The sequence below is a fragment of the Alosa sapidissima genome, chromosome 2, assembly GCF_018492685.1.
Source record: "Alosa sapidissima isolate fAloSap1 chromosome 2, fAloSap1.pri, whole genome shotgun sequence".
Taxonomy (NCBI): domain Eukaryota; kingdom Metazoa; phylum Chordata; class Actinopteri; order Clupeiformes; family Clupeidae; genus Alosa; species Alosa sapidissima.
Window position 1 is genome coordinate 6,069,988 of NC_055958.1, and position 14,976 is coordinate 6,084,963.

Genomic DNA, 14,976 nt, shown 5'->3' on the forward strand with positions numbered 1-14,976 from the left:
GTGTCTGCTTGACGTGCCCCGTGTGTATTGTGTCTTTGTCTGTGTGCTCTCGTTCTCAGCTAATAAACCTTTTGATTGGACAACTTTGTGTGTCGCTATCATATCTATCTATCTATTTATCTATCTAGTGCTGTGCCTACTGTTCCCAACTAGTTTGGAGTACTGACACAGAGTACTGACACAGAGGTACAGAGGCTAGAATATTGTTTTTTATTTCAAGCATCTATGAACTGACTTCATTTCAGCTCTCCAGGTCACTTGAGATGACATAGAAACACAACCGAGCCCTAGCACCAGGTCTTGTGAAGCTGTGTGCAAAAGTAGATCAATATAGAATAAAAAAAATGAGTGCTTTGGACCATTTTTTGCCAAGGTAAGCTCATGCGTTTTGCAAAATGCCCTATGGAAACTCCCCATAGGACTTTTGGGTTGCCAAAATGCAAACTGACAATAAAAGCCTTACTGTGTGACAACCTCTTGTAGAAGCATACTGTAATCCTGGTCTCAAATGAAAGGTAACACCGTGTGGTTTCTTGTAGGCTATTTTATTATTATAGAATGACTAGGGCTGTAACGATACACCAACCTTATAAACATATACATAAATATGCAAATATTTAACCTTATGCTGAGGGTGGAAAACTACATTTCATTCAAATATCCAGTCCACTCCAACACATATTTGACACTGGAATTATACATATCTAAGAATTGTCAATGACCAGTTGCATTAAACAAACAAAAAACATAAATACTTATATTTCAAAAGGGTTTAATTTGTAGGTCGCATTAAAGAAACAGTTTACCCTGACTGTGAAACTACCAAAATAATCATATTGCCTTTACACTGATCAGATCACTAATGGTAACTGTTGTTCTTTCAGATCCATGCTCATTGGAAAGTTTGAGGATGTATGTGCCAGCATCGCTTTCTTTGACACCAGTGATGATGAGTGTGGTGAGGTCTTCTGTTGGATCAATGTGGAATCTGCCACTTTGCTCCTCACCAGGCAGTTTCTTTCCTGAGCGGGACCACTCAATGTGAGGGATGGGCTCTCCAGAGAAAGCACAGGCAACGGTAAGGACTTTCCCCGTTTCACTGTTGATATCCTCAGGGAGGGCTTCAATTCTAGGTGCTGAACCTGGATTGTTAGAAGAAAAAGTGATCATATTACTAGATAGAGTAGTAACAATGTTGGTGGCACACATGGCACAACTGGAAACATGACCTTAGCTGTCTTACTGACAAATCATCTCTCCTTGCCCACTGTGCAACATGGCTCTCATGGAGGACCACACTCTACATGTGAGTGACTTGACATTATACTGCTTTAACTCATGGCGTAAATTTACTCTGATGTCATTGAGGACATGCTGGATAGTATTGAACTTCCTCTCAGCCATGCTGGAACTGCTGAATGAGGTATCTTGAACAGGGCTCTCTGTGTGGATAGATTTGGATGAGAAAGTGGAGCTTTATTTCATGATCATCATTTCAGATGATTCTTGGAATCCATGGGTCATGACCTCGGACATTTTAACAGATTTTGCCATGTAAGTGAATTAATGTTAAACTACAGGTCTATTAAAATGTTTAAAACAATAGAGTTGATTTGAATTATAAAATGTAAAAAAAAGATAGTAGTAAATATGTAACTTACGTTGAATTGCCATGTGCGTTGCTACAAAAGCTGTTACTTTGGAGTATGCTCTGGAACACTTGGCCAGTGAAAGAGAATAATGTTTTGGACATGTCTCCCTTCTGTAGTAATCTCACAGGTGTATTCACCTTGGTCACTCTCAGAGACGCCATAGATACTGCCTTGTGTCATTTTTTTCCTGCCTTTGTACCACACAACTTCCTTCACCACCATGTTTTCAGCAACACAGTATATTTTCACTTTGTCCTCAGAAGCCTCTGCTATAAGCTGCTGAACAATCTTTGGTGGGGCAGTTTTGGTTGGGGACTTTACCCATTTAGGTGACAGGACAGGATCTAGTGATTTGACTCTGGGTGGGGATTTCACCCTTCGTGGTGAAAGAATTGGTTCAGGAGATTTGATGATCGTTGGAGATTTCACCCTTGGTGGTGATGTAATGGGCTCTGGAGATTTAACAGTTGGGGGGGATGCCACCCTCTGTGGTGGAGTCACTGGCTCTGAAGACTTGACTGGGCTTGGTGACTTCAGTTCTGATGGTGAAGTAAATGGTTCTGGTGACTTCACACTCTCAGGTGATTTGACTCGGGGCTCTGGTGAGGTTACTTGAGAAAGTTCTGGGGATTTTACCTCAGGCTCAGGGGATTTCACACTTGGAAGTGGGGCAGGAACCTCCTGTTTAGGTGGTGGTTTACGGAAGGGCAAGGAAAATCTTGCCTCTTGTGTGCCTTCTGAGTTCTCCACCATCACTATGTAGTTGCCCTCATGAGAAATCTCAACCGAGATGATTTCAAATGTAGACTTGTACTGTGGTGTAGTCACCAGGTAACGGTGAGAGGACACAATGGTGGTTCCTTCGTGCAACCATGTCAATCTTGGTGCTGGTTCACCATCAATATCACATGTGAATCTGGCTGTCTCCCCAATAGAAACTGTGGTTGACTGAGACTTTGTGATTATTTTTGCAGATAAAGTGGCCTTAATCTCTTTGACTTCTTCAACTACTTTTGTTTTTGTCTTTGTAGCAACACATTTTTCAGGTGATGAGTAAGATGCAGAATACAAGTATTCAATTAAAACATGTCTAATAGGTAAACTTTCTGCTGCAGCATACTCTAAAGCCGACACCTCATGTCATTCCACAAAGTTTGTTGAGGTTTCTTTGACCTCAAGGTAAGTTCTGGAAGAGGAAGAAGGTCTAACTGATGATATATGGTAGTAGTCAGTAGTTGTGACGTCTGGGATAAATGTTGCAGGCGCCTCTTCATCTTTCCGGCGAGAGGAATATGTGGAAAATTCTCCACCTGAAACATCAAGAGTGGTATAGTCGGATGTCTCGCCCTTTGAATTTGTGGCGACAACACGGTATGTTCCACTGTCCTCTGCAATGCACTGGCAGACCTTTAGAGACAGAACTCCACTTAGATTTGTAATCTGGTACTTGCTACTTTCCTGAATTTCCTTTCCATTATGAAACCATTTGATTTCTGCTTCTGGCTTGGCTTGGACATTCAACATGAACTTTGTATCCTGACCACATGGCACACGATGAGAACGCATTCTCACAGTAATACGTGGAGCATGATCAAGGCTGAATGGTGCCTGTGTAACAACCTGGTATTTTATCTCAGAATTAAGAGCTACTTTTCTTGATTCATATCTTGACATGATGTCAAATCTGGAAGATCTCTCAAACCTTGAGGATGACCTGGATGACCCCTCTGTTGAAACAGGGCTAGGAGAGCGAGGACGTGTTCTGTCAGGGGTTGGTGATCTTCTCTTGATAGCCTCTCCCTCAACCTCCACTGTGGAACAAGCTCGAGGAGGTCTTATGAATTCAGACACTGGACGCATCAGCTCAATGTATGTTGGTGACAATGATCTTCTTCTTCTCAGAAACTTTGCAATGGTAGGATGCTCTTTCTTATCCTCATGCTTCACCTCAGCCATTTTCTCAGCTTTTGGTGATGCACAATGCAGTGAAGATAGCGTACTGGACTGCCAGTTGATTTGGGAGGGTGAGAAGCCTAGTTCAAGCTCCTCCTCAAGCATCTGCTTCTCCTCTTCAGTTCTCTTCGAGCTGGAACTAGCTAAGTGTAATAACATTTAATTCAATATAAAACTATCTGATGTACTTATTGGCCTATGTGCCAATGGTTCCACATAGAATCCCTCAACAATACTAGGTCATTAGCACTCTTTGACTAACAGCATATTCACTGTGACAGAAATGGCACACTGTCACTTGATTGACAGTCACCATGTGGCACATAGCAGAAGGTGCCACTGATATCCTACCACTGACTCACTTCAAAACTGGGACACTACTCTAATGCTATCACTGTCTATTCTAGAGGTTTTTGGAACATTGTGCCAAATAATAACATTGAATGTTCAAAATCTGAGACTGAATTAAATTGTTATCTAAATCATCTTTGGATGAATGTGTGTTACATTCAACATACTTCTGACTGCAAATGTAATAGTTTAATAGTCTAACAACACAGACACTATAAAGGTCAGAAGGCTGAACCTATGAACCTCACTTTGACATATCTCTGAAATTGGTGGAGTTTCTTACTTGTGTCACTGATGGATCTTTGCCCAGAAGTCTACAGGCTCAGTAACAATCTCTTTAGTAAAATGTGTCCCAAGAAATCCAATATGAGAACTGTTGAGCCTGAAAATATAAAATACATGACATAAGTAAATAAAATAGCTCAGATTCACAGTATTGTTTTGCTTTTTACCTTGCAATCTCTACATCTTAGGTAAGGCTGACCTGGGGAAATTCACTGCTCAGAAGTGCAGGCTGCATTGGCGGAGTCAGGTTATATGCTTTCCCTCCCCCCTCTCACAGTCTGCATTCATGACATACTGTGTCATGTATGCAACTCTGGATGACCCACAACTTCCTCAAATTAAACACTGACAAAACAGAACTTGTCCTGATTGACCCCAAACCCCTCCTTTCCAAACAAAATCCATGGCTCCCACATCAAACCCTCCACAACAGTACGCAATGTTGGTATCATTCTAGACCCCTCACTCAGCTTCAAACTCCACATCCACTCACTCACCAAAAGTGCTTTCTTCCAGCTGTGTAACATCACACACATCACTCCACCTGAAAGATGCAGAAACACTGGTCCACACATTCATCATCTCCTATCTTGACTACTGTAACTCCCTACTCTCTGGTATCTTTAAAAAAAAAAAGCAATAAATAAACTTCAGTATTTTCAGAACTCATCCACTAGAGTCCCCACACACACCAAACACTCTGCCCACATCACTCCCATCCTCTGTGAACTCCACTGTTTACCCATCTCCTCACGTATCCAATACAACACCTACTGACAACAGAAAGGGCATCCTTGAGGGTGATGATACAAAACACTGATACAATTTTTCCCCATTGTGAATGTCACCCCACTTTCTGTAGATATCATTATCTAGAATGCACTTTTTTCAATTGCTTTAAGGTTGTATCAGCGATTTCAGGCCCAAAAAAGCCCAAACATAAATAATCACATTCATCTAATCTTTCCTAACGACCCGCTAGCTGCCAGTACCATAAGCAGGCCGTCAAAAAAAATGTGTCTCTGTAGGCAGCATAGGCTCCGAGATCTGTACACAAAAACAATTGCTACCAACAAGGGTTGGCAACTAGCCTGGAAAATCCAGACCCTGGTAATCTAGAAAGATTAAGGGTCTGGCCACGGCCCCATCTGTGGTGCAACTGGCTGGGGCACCTGCACCGTACGCCGGCGACCTGGGTTCGATTCCGGCCCCGTGGTCCTTTTCGGATCCAACCCCTGCTCTCTCTCCCATTCGCTTCCTGTCACTCTCCACTGTCCTATCATTAAAGGCATAAAAAGCCCAAAAATATATATATACTTTAAAAAAAAAAGGGTCTGGCCACGAACAATGTAATGGCCCAACTCGAGGGGCAGCACCAAGCATGCATTTGAAAATCTCACTGCACGCAATTGGATAACACTACGACCAATGTTTACTGACCTCCAACGTTGCAGCGCTGTCGTCATCAGTTTAGCTCACCTCTGGCCCGCCTGTATCAGATACGCCGATTTGATTGGTTCCCCAGGATGCAAAGGGTAAAAGTAACGTGCATCATTGCTCATTGCCAGAGTGTTTTGCAGAGACAATTCCATTGCGAGAACTCTGGATTTCCAGGGTAGTTGGCAACCACTCAAAGGCAAAATAAAGTGTTTCAACCAATAACCGACGAGATGCGCGTTTAGGAGAGTTTCAATTGCACGGGAGGGAGGGGGAGGGAGTAGCGAGCTAGCTCTCTGTTTTGTTTGAACATCAACAGAAGTGACGTATCCCCGTTATCGCTGATACAACCTTTAATACTACACCCAATTAGCGGAATCCCTTGGCTCTTTTGCAACATGAAACACTTCAGTCTATTCCAGTATTTTTTTCCCTCCACTCCACTAGATGTTGAAGTTTTCCTTCAACATCTTACACACAAAATATTTGCATATCATAACATCACCCATTTACAGCACCCATTACAGATAGATAGATAGATAGATACTTTATTGATCCCCAGGGGAAATTCAAGAACCTCATATAATACCATAACCCCATACAAAATCTGCAAAACCATAGGCCTACACTAATTCTCAGCTTTTGAATCAGTTTTCAATTTCATAAAAACACTTTTTGCAAAACAGTGTCTCTTCCTCTTTTTCCTCTCTGTCCTACATTGCCTTCAAGGATACAAGGGCTCACCTGTTGCCAAGTCTTTAGGACTGATTGTTGAGTTTATAATTGAGCACCTAAGTATTTTCCTGATGGTTGTGTTTAAACAATTGGTTCATGGGTGTGCATTTTTAAAGGTAGTGCCTTGACACGGCAAAGAGGACATTGTTTAATTTTTCTGTCTAAAGTAGAGAAATGTGTTTAGTGTTTTGTAAATCAATGTGTGTAGTGTCTTGCAAAAAGTTTGATGCTGATAATGTGCTTATAGTTGAGCAAATCTGGGCTGATGTTTTGCCCCTTGAGTGTAAGGTTTCTCTAACTGTGGTATACTTTTGATTTTAGTGTTTAAGCAATTGTAAAAAAAACTGTAAGCAACCACGGGGGCACCAAGGGGCCTAATAGAGAACGTAGAGGGACCCCCATATCATATAAAATGATTATACCTGATGATTATCATCTTTCAAACTCGTCTTTTTTTTTAACTGTGAAGCACTTTGGAAGGAAATGTGCTATACAATTATTTAGTGACTTACTAGTCAAAGTCCAAGGAGGTCTGTGTGGGTGTGATCACATTGAAAACTGACCAGTCACAATGCCTCCCTTGGTTCCCTCCCCCAAACTGTCCAAGTCGAGGTTGACACATGAGAGTGCAGAAATAAATTGTGCAAGCAGATCTAATCTTGGAGGAAACGTGTGCCCTCCGGTGGTTGTTTTGTGCACTTGCAACTACCTGTACTGTCCCCAGCTGTTGAATTTGTGCAAAGATAGAATTTGTGCGTATTCCAGTTACCGGTAATACCTGCAATTGTAAAATAATATTATTTTCTTGTGATTTTATCACTTGGGTCTTTTGACTTGATGTTGATGCCATATCTAGTAAGTTGAGTTTTTACTAGAAGATTACTCAGAAGAATTAGAAGAATTTCAAGTATTTCCACTTATGATTTCCAAGTCCAAGAATGATCAGAATTTGCATAGGAAACAAATGATGGACACCCAGCTATAAAAATACAAGAGTAGCCTATTATTATTAGAGTGCTGTTATCCGATTTATTCTTCTCATTATTATTATTATAATGCTTTTTCTACGACGGAGTATTAGGGCCACACATGAAGGAAAAAATATTTTTGCCATGACGAGATTAAACTCGCCATTAAACTCGACATTTCGAGAATAAAGTTGAAATATCATGTCGACTTTAATCTCGACGTGTCGACATTAAACTCAACATTGAGAATAAAGCTAGTTTGGAGAGAGAACGACCGCTGCTCGGGACGATTGAAAGGGAGGACGAATTAAACATTCCAGTTTTCTTTGACTGCAACAATGATTATAGGCCTATATTATGTGAACAAAACATAAAACATTAACCTCCGTTGCTCAGCCAAATACTTTCCTATAGGTCCTTATCACGGAGTTACAGGCGATAAATGCGATGGTCAAAAGTAGCCTAAATGTCATTAGCGGTTTAATTATTTATTGTAGGCCTATTATTAAAGAGTGTTTTTCATCTGGGTTCAACTTCATGCTTATGCACTAGACTAGGCATAATAGGCGCTCTCCCCAATCCTAGAATTTCACATTGCTTGTTTGTAATGGATGCAAAACAGTATTGCTGAATGTCTAGGGACGAATGAAGCTGTCCTCCCGACCACCCCATGTAGCCTACATGCGCACATATGCACACATAGTGCATAAATAAAGTATACATGCACACATATTCCCTCACGGGATTAAAATAGTATATATGCTTGCTTAGGCTATACCTATGTTTATTGCAGGTGAGACATGGAAAAGCAGTTTTAGAGAAATTAGTTAACCTATGGAGAGTGACGGCCTGTGGTTCATGAAGGGCAGTTATTTGAATGTGCGGTGGCCTTACCCACGTAAAACAGAGTAAAATAGCATTTTGTATAGAAACATATCATTGGATACATGTATTATTCTAGCTTTATTACACGGCTCTTCAGAGTGCAGCAGAAAGTTCCATTCACATGAATGGGCCTTCCCAACGTTCGGGCCTATGTTAAATCTACATAAAATCACCGGCAAAGCATTTAATCACCGCTGTCAATGGCAACGGGTTTTGTGCTTCTGATTAATGTCTTTCATATCACTACGCAAGGACTGGAACGTCATTCAAACGTGAAAGCAGACGGTTGATCAGCTGTGTTCTAAAGAATGTTTGATTCAAGTTCAGCAGCGTGTGTTGTTGCGAACTATTTGTTTCTCAGCAAATGCCACGATGAACGATAACAAATAGGCTAATAGCCTCCGCTGCGCGTCGGGGTCCTGTTCGCCCTGTCGGGACTTATGTTCCGATAATTACCGGCGTTCTATACATTATCCCTTACTTATTACACGGCTCTTCAGAGTGCTGCAGAAAGTTCCATTCACATGAATGGGCCTTCCCAACGTTCGGGCCTATGTTAAATCTACATAAATCACCGGCAAAGTATATAATCACCGCTGTCAATGGCAACGGGTTGATTAACGTCTTTCATATCCCTCCGCAAGACGCCTGTTCGCTTATTGCAATGGAATTTCATTTAAAGGGAAAACAGAGACGGTTGATAGTTAACTATAGAATCTTTGGGTAAAGTAAGCTAGTAAGACGTTGCCACGCAACACCTGAAACTGTCAAGTTCTATCTGTGTGGCGAACTATTTATTTTGTCAGCAGAAGACACGAAACGGTAGCAAAATAATTTTAAAGACCCATTGTGTTAGGTTTCTTTTCTCGTTTTGGCAAGTAGCCGTGTAATAAGCGGGATAATGTATTGTCCGCCGGAAATTATCAGAAAATAAGTCCCTTCAGGTCGAAGCAAAACCCCTCCGCTGCGCGTCGGGGTTCTGTTCTCCCTGTCGAGACTTATTTTCTGATAATTACCGGCGGACAATACATTATCCCTTACATATAGCCTAAACGGCATAGTGCATGGTATTTCCAACCGCGAGGTACAGCACTTCACGATGACGGCAATGAGTAGTTAACAGACAAGACGCAATCTATCTGAAATAACACCCATTTGATTTGAAGCCCATTATTCATGTAACATATTGTGTGTTCGTGTAGGCTAGCTTAAACTGTGTATGCTATGTTTAAACTGTATTGCGAGTTTAATGTCAGCATGTCGACTTTAAAGTCGACACGTCGAGATTAAAGTAGATATGATATTTCAACTTTATTCTCGAAATGTCGAGTTTAATGTCGACATGGCGACTTTAAAGTCAACATGTCGAGTTTAATCTCGCCATGGCAAAAATATTTTTCTCTTCATGTGTGGCCCTAATACTCCGTCGTATTTTTCTGTGTTTAATGTGGCTTCAACCGCTTAACATAAAAACTTCATTCAAACTGTGTTGCGTAGGTCTTACTTATAGGACAGGTGTGCAATGTGTTTTTCATCTTTATAACTTTTATACTTTTTGAACTATTAATTAAAAACTATTATTCCACTGCTTGGTTGAATTTCCCATTGTCCTACGTAATTTAGAACGACCATTAACCGTATGTTATTTGCACACCTATGAATCCATTTTTTGGCCATATCACACTTGTATATTTATTCTCTGAACTCGTTGTGAAGTTTAAATGAACCGTCACGTTGCATCCGAGCTGTAAAATGCAGACGTTCAGAACATAGTAACATTGTAGCATATGACGGAGGTGGCTTTTAGCTAGATGGATGACAGCAGGCTAGGTAAAATAGCGATGTTTCAAAGCTAAAGTTCATCAGAATCTTGGGATATGCCCGCTTGACAACGGGAGAGATAGAACTAACGACTGGCCTTTGGCCGTAGCAACTATCCATTTAGAACTAGTAACGGCAGTTTGTCTTGCAAGTTGAGAAATTAGTTGATATGTGTCGGAAGAAAGTAGTTCTACCAGAAAGACTCAGTAGACAGAATAGAATCAGTTGACAATTTAATTAGTAAAGGAACGGCTTGGATACAAGCATGATAAGAGTCCTGAATAGGTAACAGTCTTTGGCGTAGGCCCCATCTCGGATCCGTCCAGCGATGAGCGGATCTCGTCTCCTGCCGATTGATGAAGGCAGGGGCGGGGAGCCTACCCCCAAAAGGATGAGTGATGCCCGCCAGATAATTACAAGATAATTTAAACAGCATGTCTGGGCAGGGGTGATGAGGTTGTGCCAGGACGCCGACAGAATTTTAAAGTGGCTAGGTGTTAACCATTTAACCTAGGGTTGCAATGGGGCCCGCAGCATGCTTTCGCTATAGTGGAATTTAGAAGCTTGCATCTAAATCCCACTATAGCGAAATTAGTGGGATTTAGATGCAAAGAACCGGCATCCAGGGCCACCTGGACCAAACTGGGCAACCAGCGAAAGAACCGGCATCCAGGGCCACCTGGACCAAACTGGGCAACCAGCGTCTAGGGCAACCTAGACGAGCGTCACGAGCCGGGCAACCGGCATACGGTGCGACCTGAACCATGAGCTGGGCAACCAGCGTTTAGGGCAACCTAGGCCGATGTGATGGCCGGGCGACCGGCATCCAGGGCAACCTGGACCAAACTGGGCAACCAGTGTCTAGGGCGACCTAGACGTGCATCACGAGCCGGGCAACCGGCGAGAAGTGACCTGAACCATAAGCGTCGAACGAGCTGGGCAACCAGTATAAAGGGCAACATGCCTATGGCTGAGACTAAATCACCACAAACTACCGGCATGCTGGGCCCCAATATGTTTCAGCGAGTGCAAGGCGAATGCAAGAATGTAACCACCGCCACCAGGATTTGTGAAGGTAAAATGAGGTACCCGAGTTAACATAGGAGAGCAACTTCTGAGCATCGAAAATGTCAAGAGGAGTTAGTTTGATGCATCCTGATGGATGACGTGGATAGCCCTTTTTGGGCGGCAGTCTTGGCTGCGCCGATGCGGAATGAGTGAGAAGTGAACCTCTTTGGAAAGAGGTTACATTTAAGCAGCACATTAGCTAGATGGCTGCTGAAAATCAGCTAAAGTGTGAGCCGTAGTTTAAGGTAGTGAACGGGGACCAGGGAAGCAAAACATGGTTAGGGTTAAAAGGTTAAACATGATTTACTCAGGATCAATGCAGGGGAATAGAGCTTGTGGTTGCAGATGCTTGGGACCGGAGCAATGAGTTAGTCGATATGGGTGCTTGAGTATATTCGCATCAAGACATGTGGTTTAATATTTAGGATAGATGAGCATTATGACTAGTTTTGTGGAAGACTAGTGCTTGTGAAGCCAGATGTGTGTTCTAGTTCGATAGCTCACCTGCAGCGGCTAGAGTGAGATGAATGCATTGAGCTGCAGACCCAAGGCCAAGATAGATGCGTGAGAGCTACACCTTAGCACTTGCTCTTGGAAAGCCCCCCAAAATAAGATGGGCAGCATCAGTAATGCGAGGGAAGCACAACCTTGCGACGTAGACAAAGGACTTCTCAGGACAATTCATGCCTGTATGTGACGGGAGGAAGAAACATATGTAACTGAAATATGACAAGACAACGAACAGATGAGTGCTGGGGTACCATTGGTGCTTATGCATCTCAGAGTGCAGAGGAGCTCTGAGTGACGTAACGAGAGCTCGCTATACCAGCCGCACCAACTGTGGCAGGATAGTACAGTTTAGAACTGGCTGCTGGAGAGACAATGAGTAAAGGTAGCAATGAGGAGAGAATAAGCAATACATATCGCCCAACTGGATGCAGAAATTATATCAGTCATGCGCCAAGCACTGGCCCCTGAGTGATGAGTGGAGGGGTGTGCATACACGTGACATTACCTGTGGCCGGCACATTTTTAATCAAAGCGACTGACAATGTACCCTGGGAATCCAGAGTTCTCACGGAAGCGTTTGCTCAGGGAGAGACTCGAGTCTGGCAAGGAGTATGATGCACGTAACTTTGGTTCCGCGCGATGCAAGGGGCAAATCATATCTGTGTAGCTGGTATACCGGGCCAGAGGCGATCTAAACAGATGACAGACGTAGTGTAGATTGCGTGCAGTGAGATTTTCAAATGCGTGCTTGGTGCCGCCCCCTTGAGTTGGGACATTACGTTATTTGTGGCCAGACCCTTAATCTGTCAGATTGGGTCAGGTCCTCCAGGCTACTGACAATGCGGTAAACAGGTTAAAGCCAAAACAATTCTCCCACAATGCCAGTGCAATTAAAAACAATTTAGAAGGTAGAGCACAATAACAAAAAGTGCATCAGTAAGTGCCGGTTTTACACAGACAAGATTCAGTTCTAGACAGGTGATAAGTGCCGGGATTAGGAAGGCTAGTTTTGAGCTGTGCTACAAGAGGAGATATCCTCGAAAGATATCCTGGCCTTCGGGAGAATTGTGAAGACGGAGGGATGACCCCACTCCAGTATGAACTGGAAACATGATCCACGCGATTGTGTGATTCCGTGAACCGGCACTGCCATCCCTGTAAGAAAGTAGATGTTAGTGTGATATGTGGAACTGCTTCTCCATTGACGAACTGCATCCCCTCAACGGAAGAGGGGAGGCATGATGCACCTGCAGGGGTTAGCAAATTAAAGATTGGGAGGAGAATGTAAAAGGAACTTGCACATCCTCCCTGGCACAATCACTTTGGGTGAGCATATCTGCCAAATAGGAGAATGGAAATTAGAGTATACACTATTTGCAGAGGATCCTGCTAAAACGGCAATTCGAGTCAACAATCAATGTGACGGATGGCGTGACTAGATGGGCTGAAATCACATGGACACGCATAGACCCGTTGTGTTTAAAGAGTGCATGAAGGGCACAGCATTGGCCTGAAGGAGACTTGAATCTGCCAGTGATGATGGACCGCTCCGTTTGATCTGCGAGAAGGAAGGAGTGGTTAGACAGGTGACATGTAGTATCGTCATCGGTAAAACAACCAGCCAACTGCTACGTTGGTAGTCATGCTCAACGAACTTCCAGCATAGGCCACCACTTAAACCACAACTAGCAAAATGCTAAATTGCTGACATAATCATGAACAGCCGGTAACCATTAACACCAATATATAGAGTGCTGAAGCGACTCACTGGTGGGCAGTGAGCAAAAGTGAGGCCTGCTATAAAATTCCTAGGGACCCAATACACAATCAGAAAAGACATTTCAAACATACAAAAGACGCTAGAAGGATATGTTAAATACACAAATGACACAGCTTCTTAATTAAAAGCTCAACCAACACCATGTGGGCATGAGCCCATCACCGTGGCGTCAGCTAATGAACAATGACAGTACGGGCATTGAAAAGAAAACACCCATAATTGCCTAGATAATAGCTTGTGACATAGGCTGCTGGCAATTGATGACCATGGGCCGGCGTGCAGTCATTTTGGTTCAAGCTTTGGTGTAAGACCCCCCAAAATGGAGAACCCAGATAGCCGAGAACGTTGGGGATTTCACAGCATACCTGGGACATGACAGATCAGTGGTAGCTGAGAGTAGTTTGATCAACGACAACTAGCGATCAACAGCCCGTGCCACATTGAGCAAGCTGAAGCGCAAACTCGCATACAAGACCGACTGAGGAGGACTTGAGCAGTGCATGCAGAGAATCACCCGAGGAAGGCCGTGTAGACTCCCCACCAGAAGGTATGGGACGCAATCCCAGATGATTAAACAAATGCAACGAATGAACTGGCTTCCCGCAGCTATGCACAAGGAGTGATACCTAAACCGAAGTTCCAGCAGACGAGTAGCCTAGCCTAAAGCCTACGCAGCCCAACGAGCCGCGAGGCAAATTAAGAGGCTACACAAAAAAAACAACTGGTTTGACGACGCTCAACCAAGGTAGACATCGAGATAACCACAGTGAGTGTAGAACATCAATTAAAAAGGTCTTGGGTTGGGTTCAACGGCAGCGTGGTGCAGGCTAGCAATTAACAGCACAAATTGCAGGGATTATGAAATCAGCAGGAATTATTGTAAGAAGGGCCTAAGTGAAAGTTAAACCGTGTCAGTCAAGTCAGTTTGTTTGCTGCCCGCCGAATAGCGTTGGCAAGCAGGTTGCATGACTGTGGGTAGAGTGTAGCCCAGCTCGAGGAGCTTGGGAAGAGAGCACAATAACCTTACCAACCAGACGCTGAAGCTTGAGAAATCGTTGGCGAAACGTCATGGGCCTGCAACAGAGTTGCGTGGGGACGGTGACCCAGCAGTAGGTTACCGTGAAGTGAAGGCTGCAACAGCGTGAGTGACTCCGATATGCAGAGATTAGCGATGAAGTGTCATGCAGTGGCCCTGACCGAAGGACGCACATGTCTGAACAGCGCAGCGAACGAGCGCGGTTGGATTGTAACAAGTAACGCCACTGAGGGCAGAAGGGGCGAAGGTAAAAATGCAGAGAGCCCAGGTCCACGCGGAAGCCTGAGCTAGGACGTCAAAGTCGGCGTACTGAGAAGCAAAAGCAGTGTTAGGTGGAACATATTTAAAGAGCCCACTGAATTCCTATAGGCTAGCGCTGATTGAATGAGTGAATGATCAGATTGCAGGGCTTTCCCGAAAAGTAGGCAAAGCTAAGATTGGCTCCATGTAAGCATGGGAGGAGTAAAGCTACACTACGAGTCTTCCTAGTAGAAC

General features: G+C 43.5%; 2 protein-coding genes across 4 annotated transcripts; both read right to left on the reverse strand.

The window, feature by feature from the left end:
• Positions 1-1,665: 1,665 nt before the first annotated feature.
• Positions 1,666-2,792, reverse strand: LOC121687978 (titin-like; the record flags this gene model as incomplete). Its single annotated transcript, XM_042067238.1, has 1 exon — positions 1,666-2,792. A coding segment is annotated over one exon (1,098 nt), but the record flags the coding sequence as incomplete, so codon positions are not given.
• On the reverse strand, positions 2,757-14,629 carry LOC121703979 (titin-like). 3 transcript variants are annotated; one of them, XM_042084492.1, is made up of 3 exons: positions 14,473-14,629; positions 4,240-4,338; positions 2,757-3,748 (listed from the first exon to the last, which is right to left on the reverse strand). In XM_042084492.1, the coding sequence occupies exon 3, from the start codon at positions 3,708-3,710 to the stop codon at positions 2,793-2,795; it is 918 nt and encodes a 305-aa protein (XP_041940426.1). In that variant the 5' UTR covers positions 3,711-3,748; positions 4,240-4,338; positions 14,473-14,629; the 3' UTR covers positions 2,757-2,792. The 3 variants fall into 3 exon arrangements, with proteins under 3 accessions (XP_041940426.1, XP_041940427.1, XP_041940428.1); XM_042084493.1 differs by lacking the exon at positions 14,473-14,629 and adding an exon at positions 4,441-4,453; XM_042084494.1 differs by lacking the exon at positions 14,473-14,629 and adding an exon at positions 4,409-4,423.
• Positions 14,630-14,976: the final 347 nt, after the last annotated feature.

Bases quoted from the DNA above. Each gene is read 5' to 3' on its own strand.
- LOC121703979 (XM_042084492.1), bottom strand. From the start codon at position 3,710: ATGCTTGAGGAGGAGCTTGAACTAGGCTTCTCACCCTCCCAAATCAAC.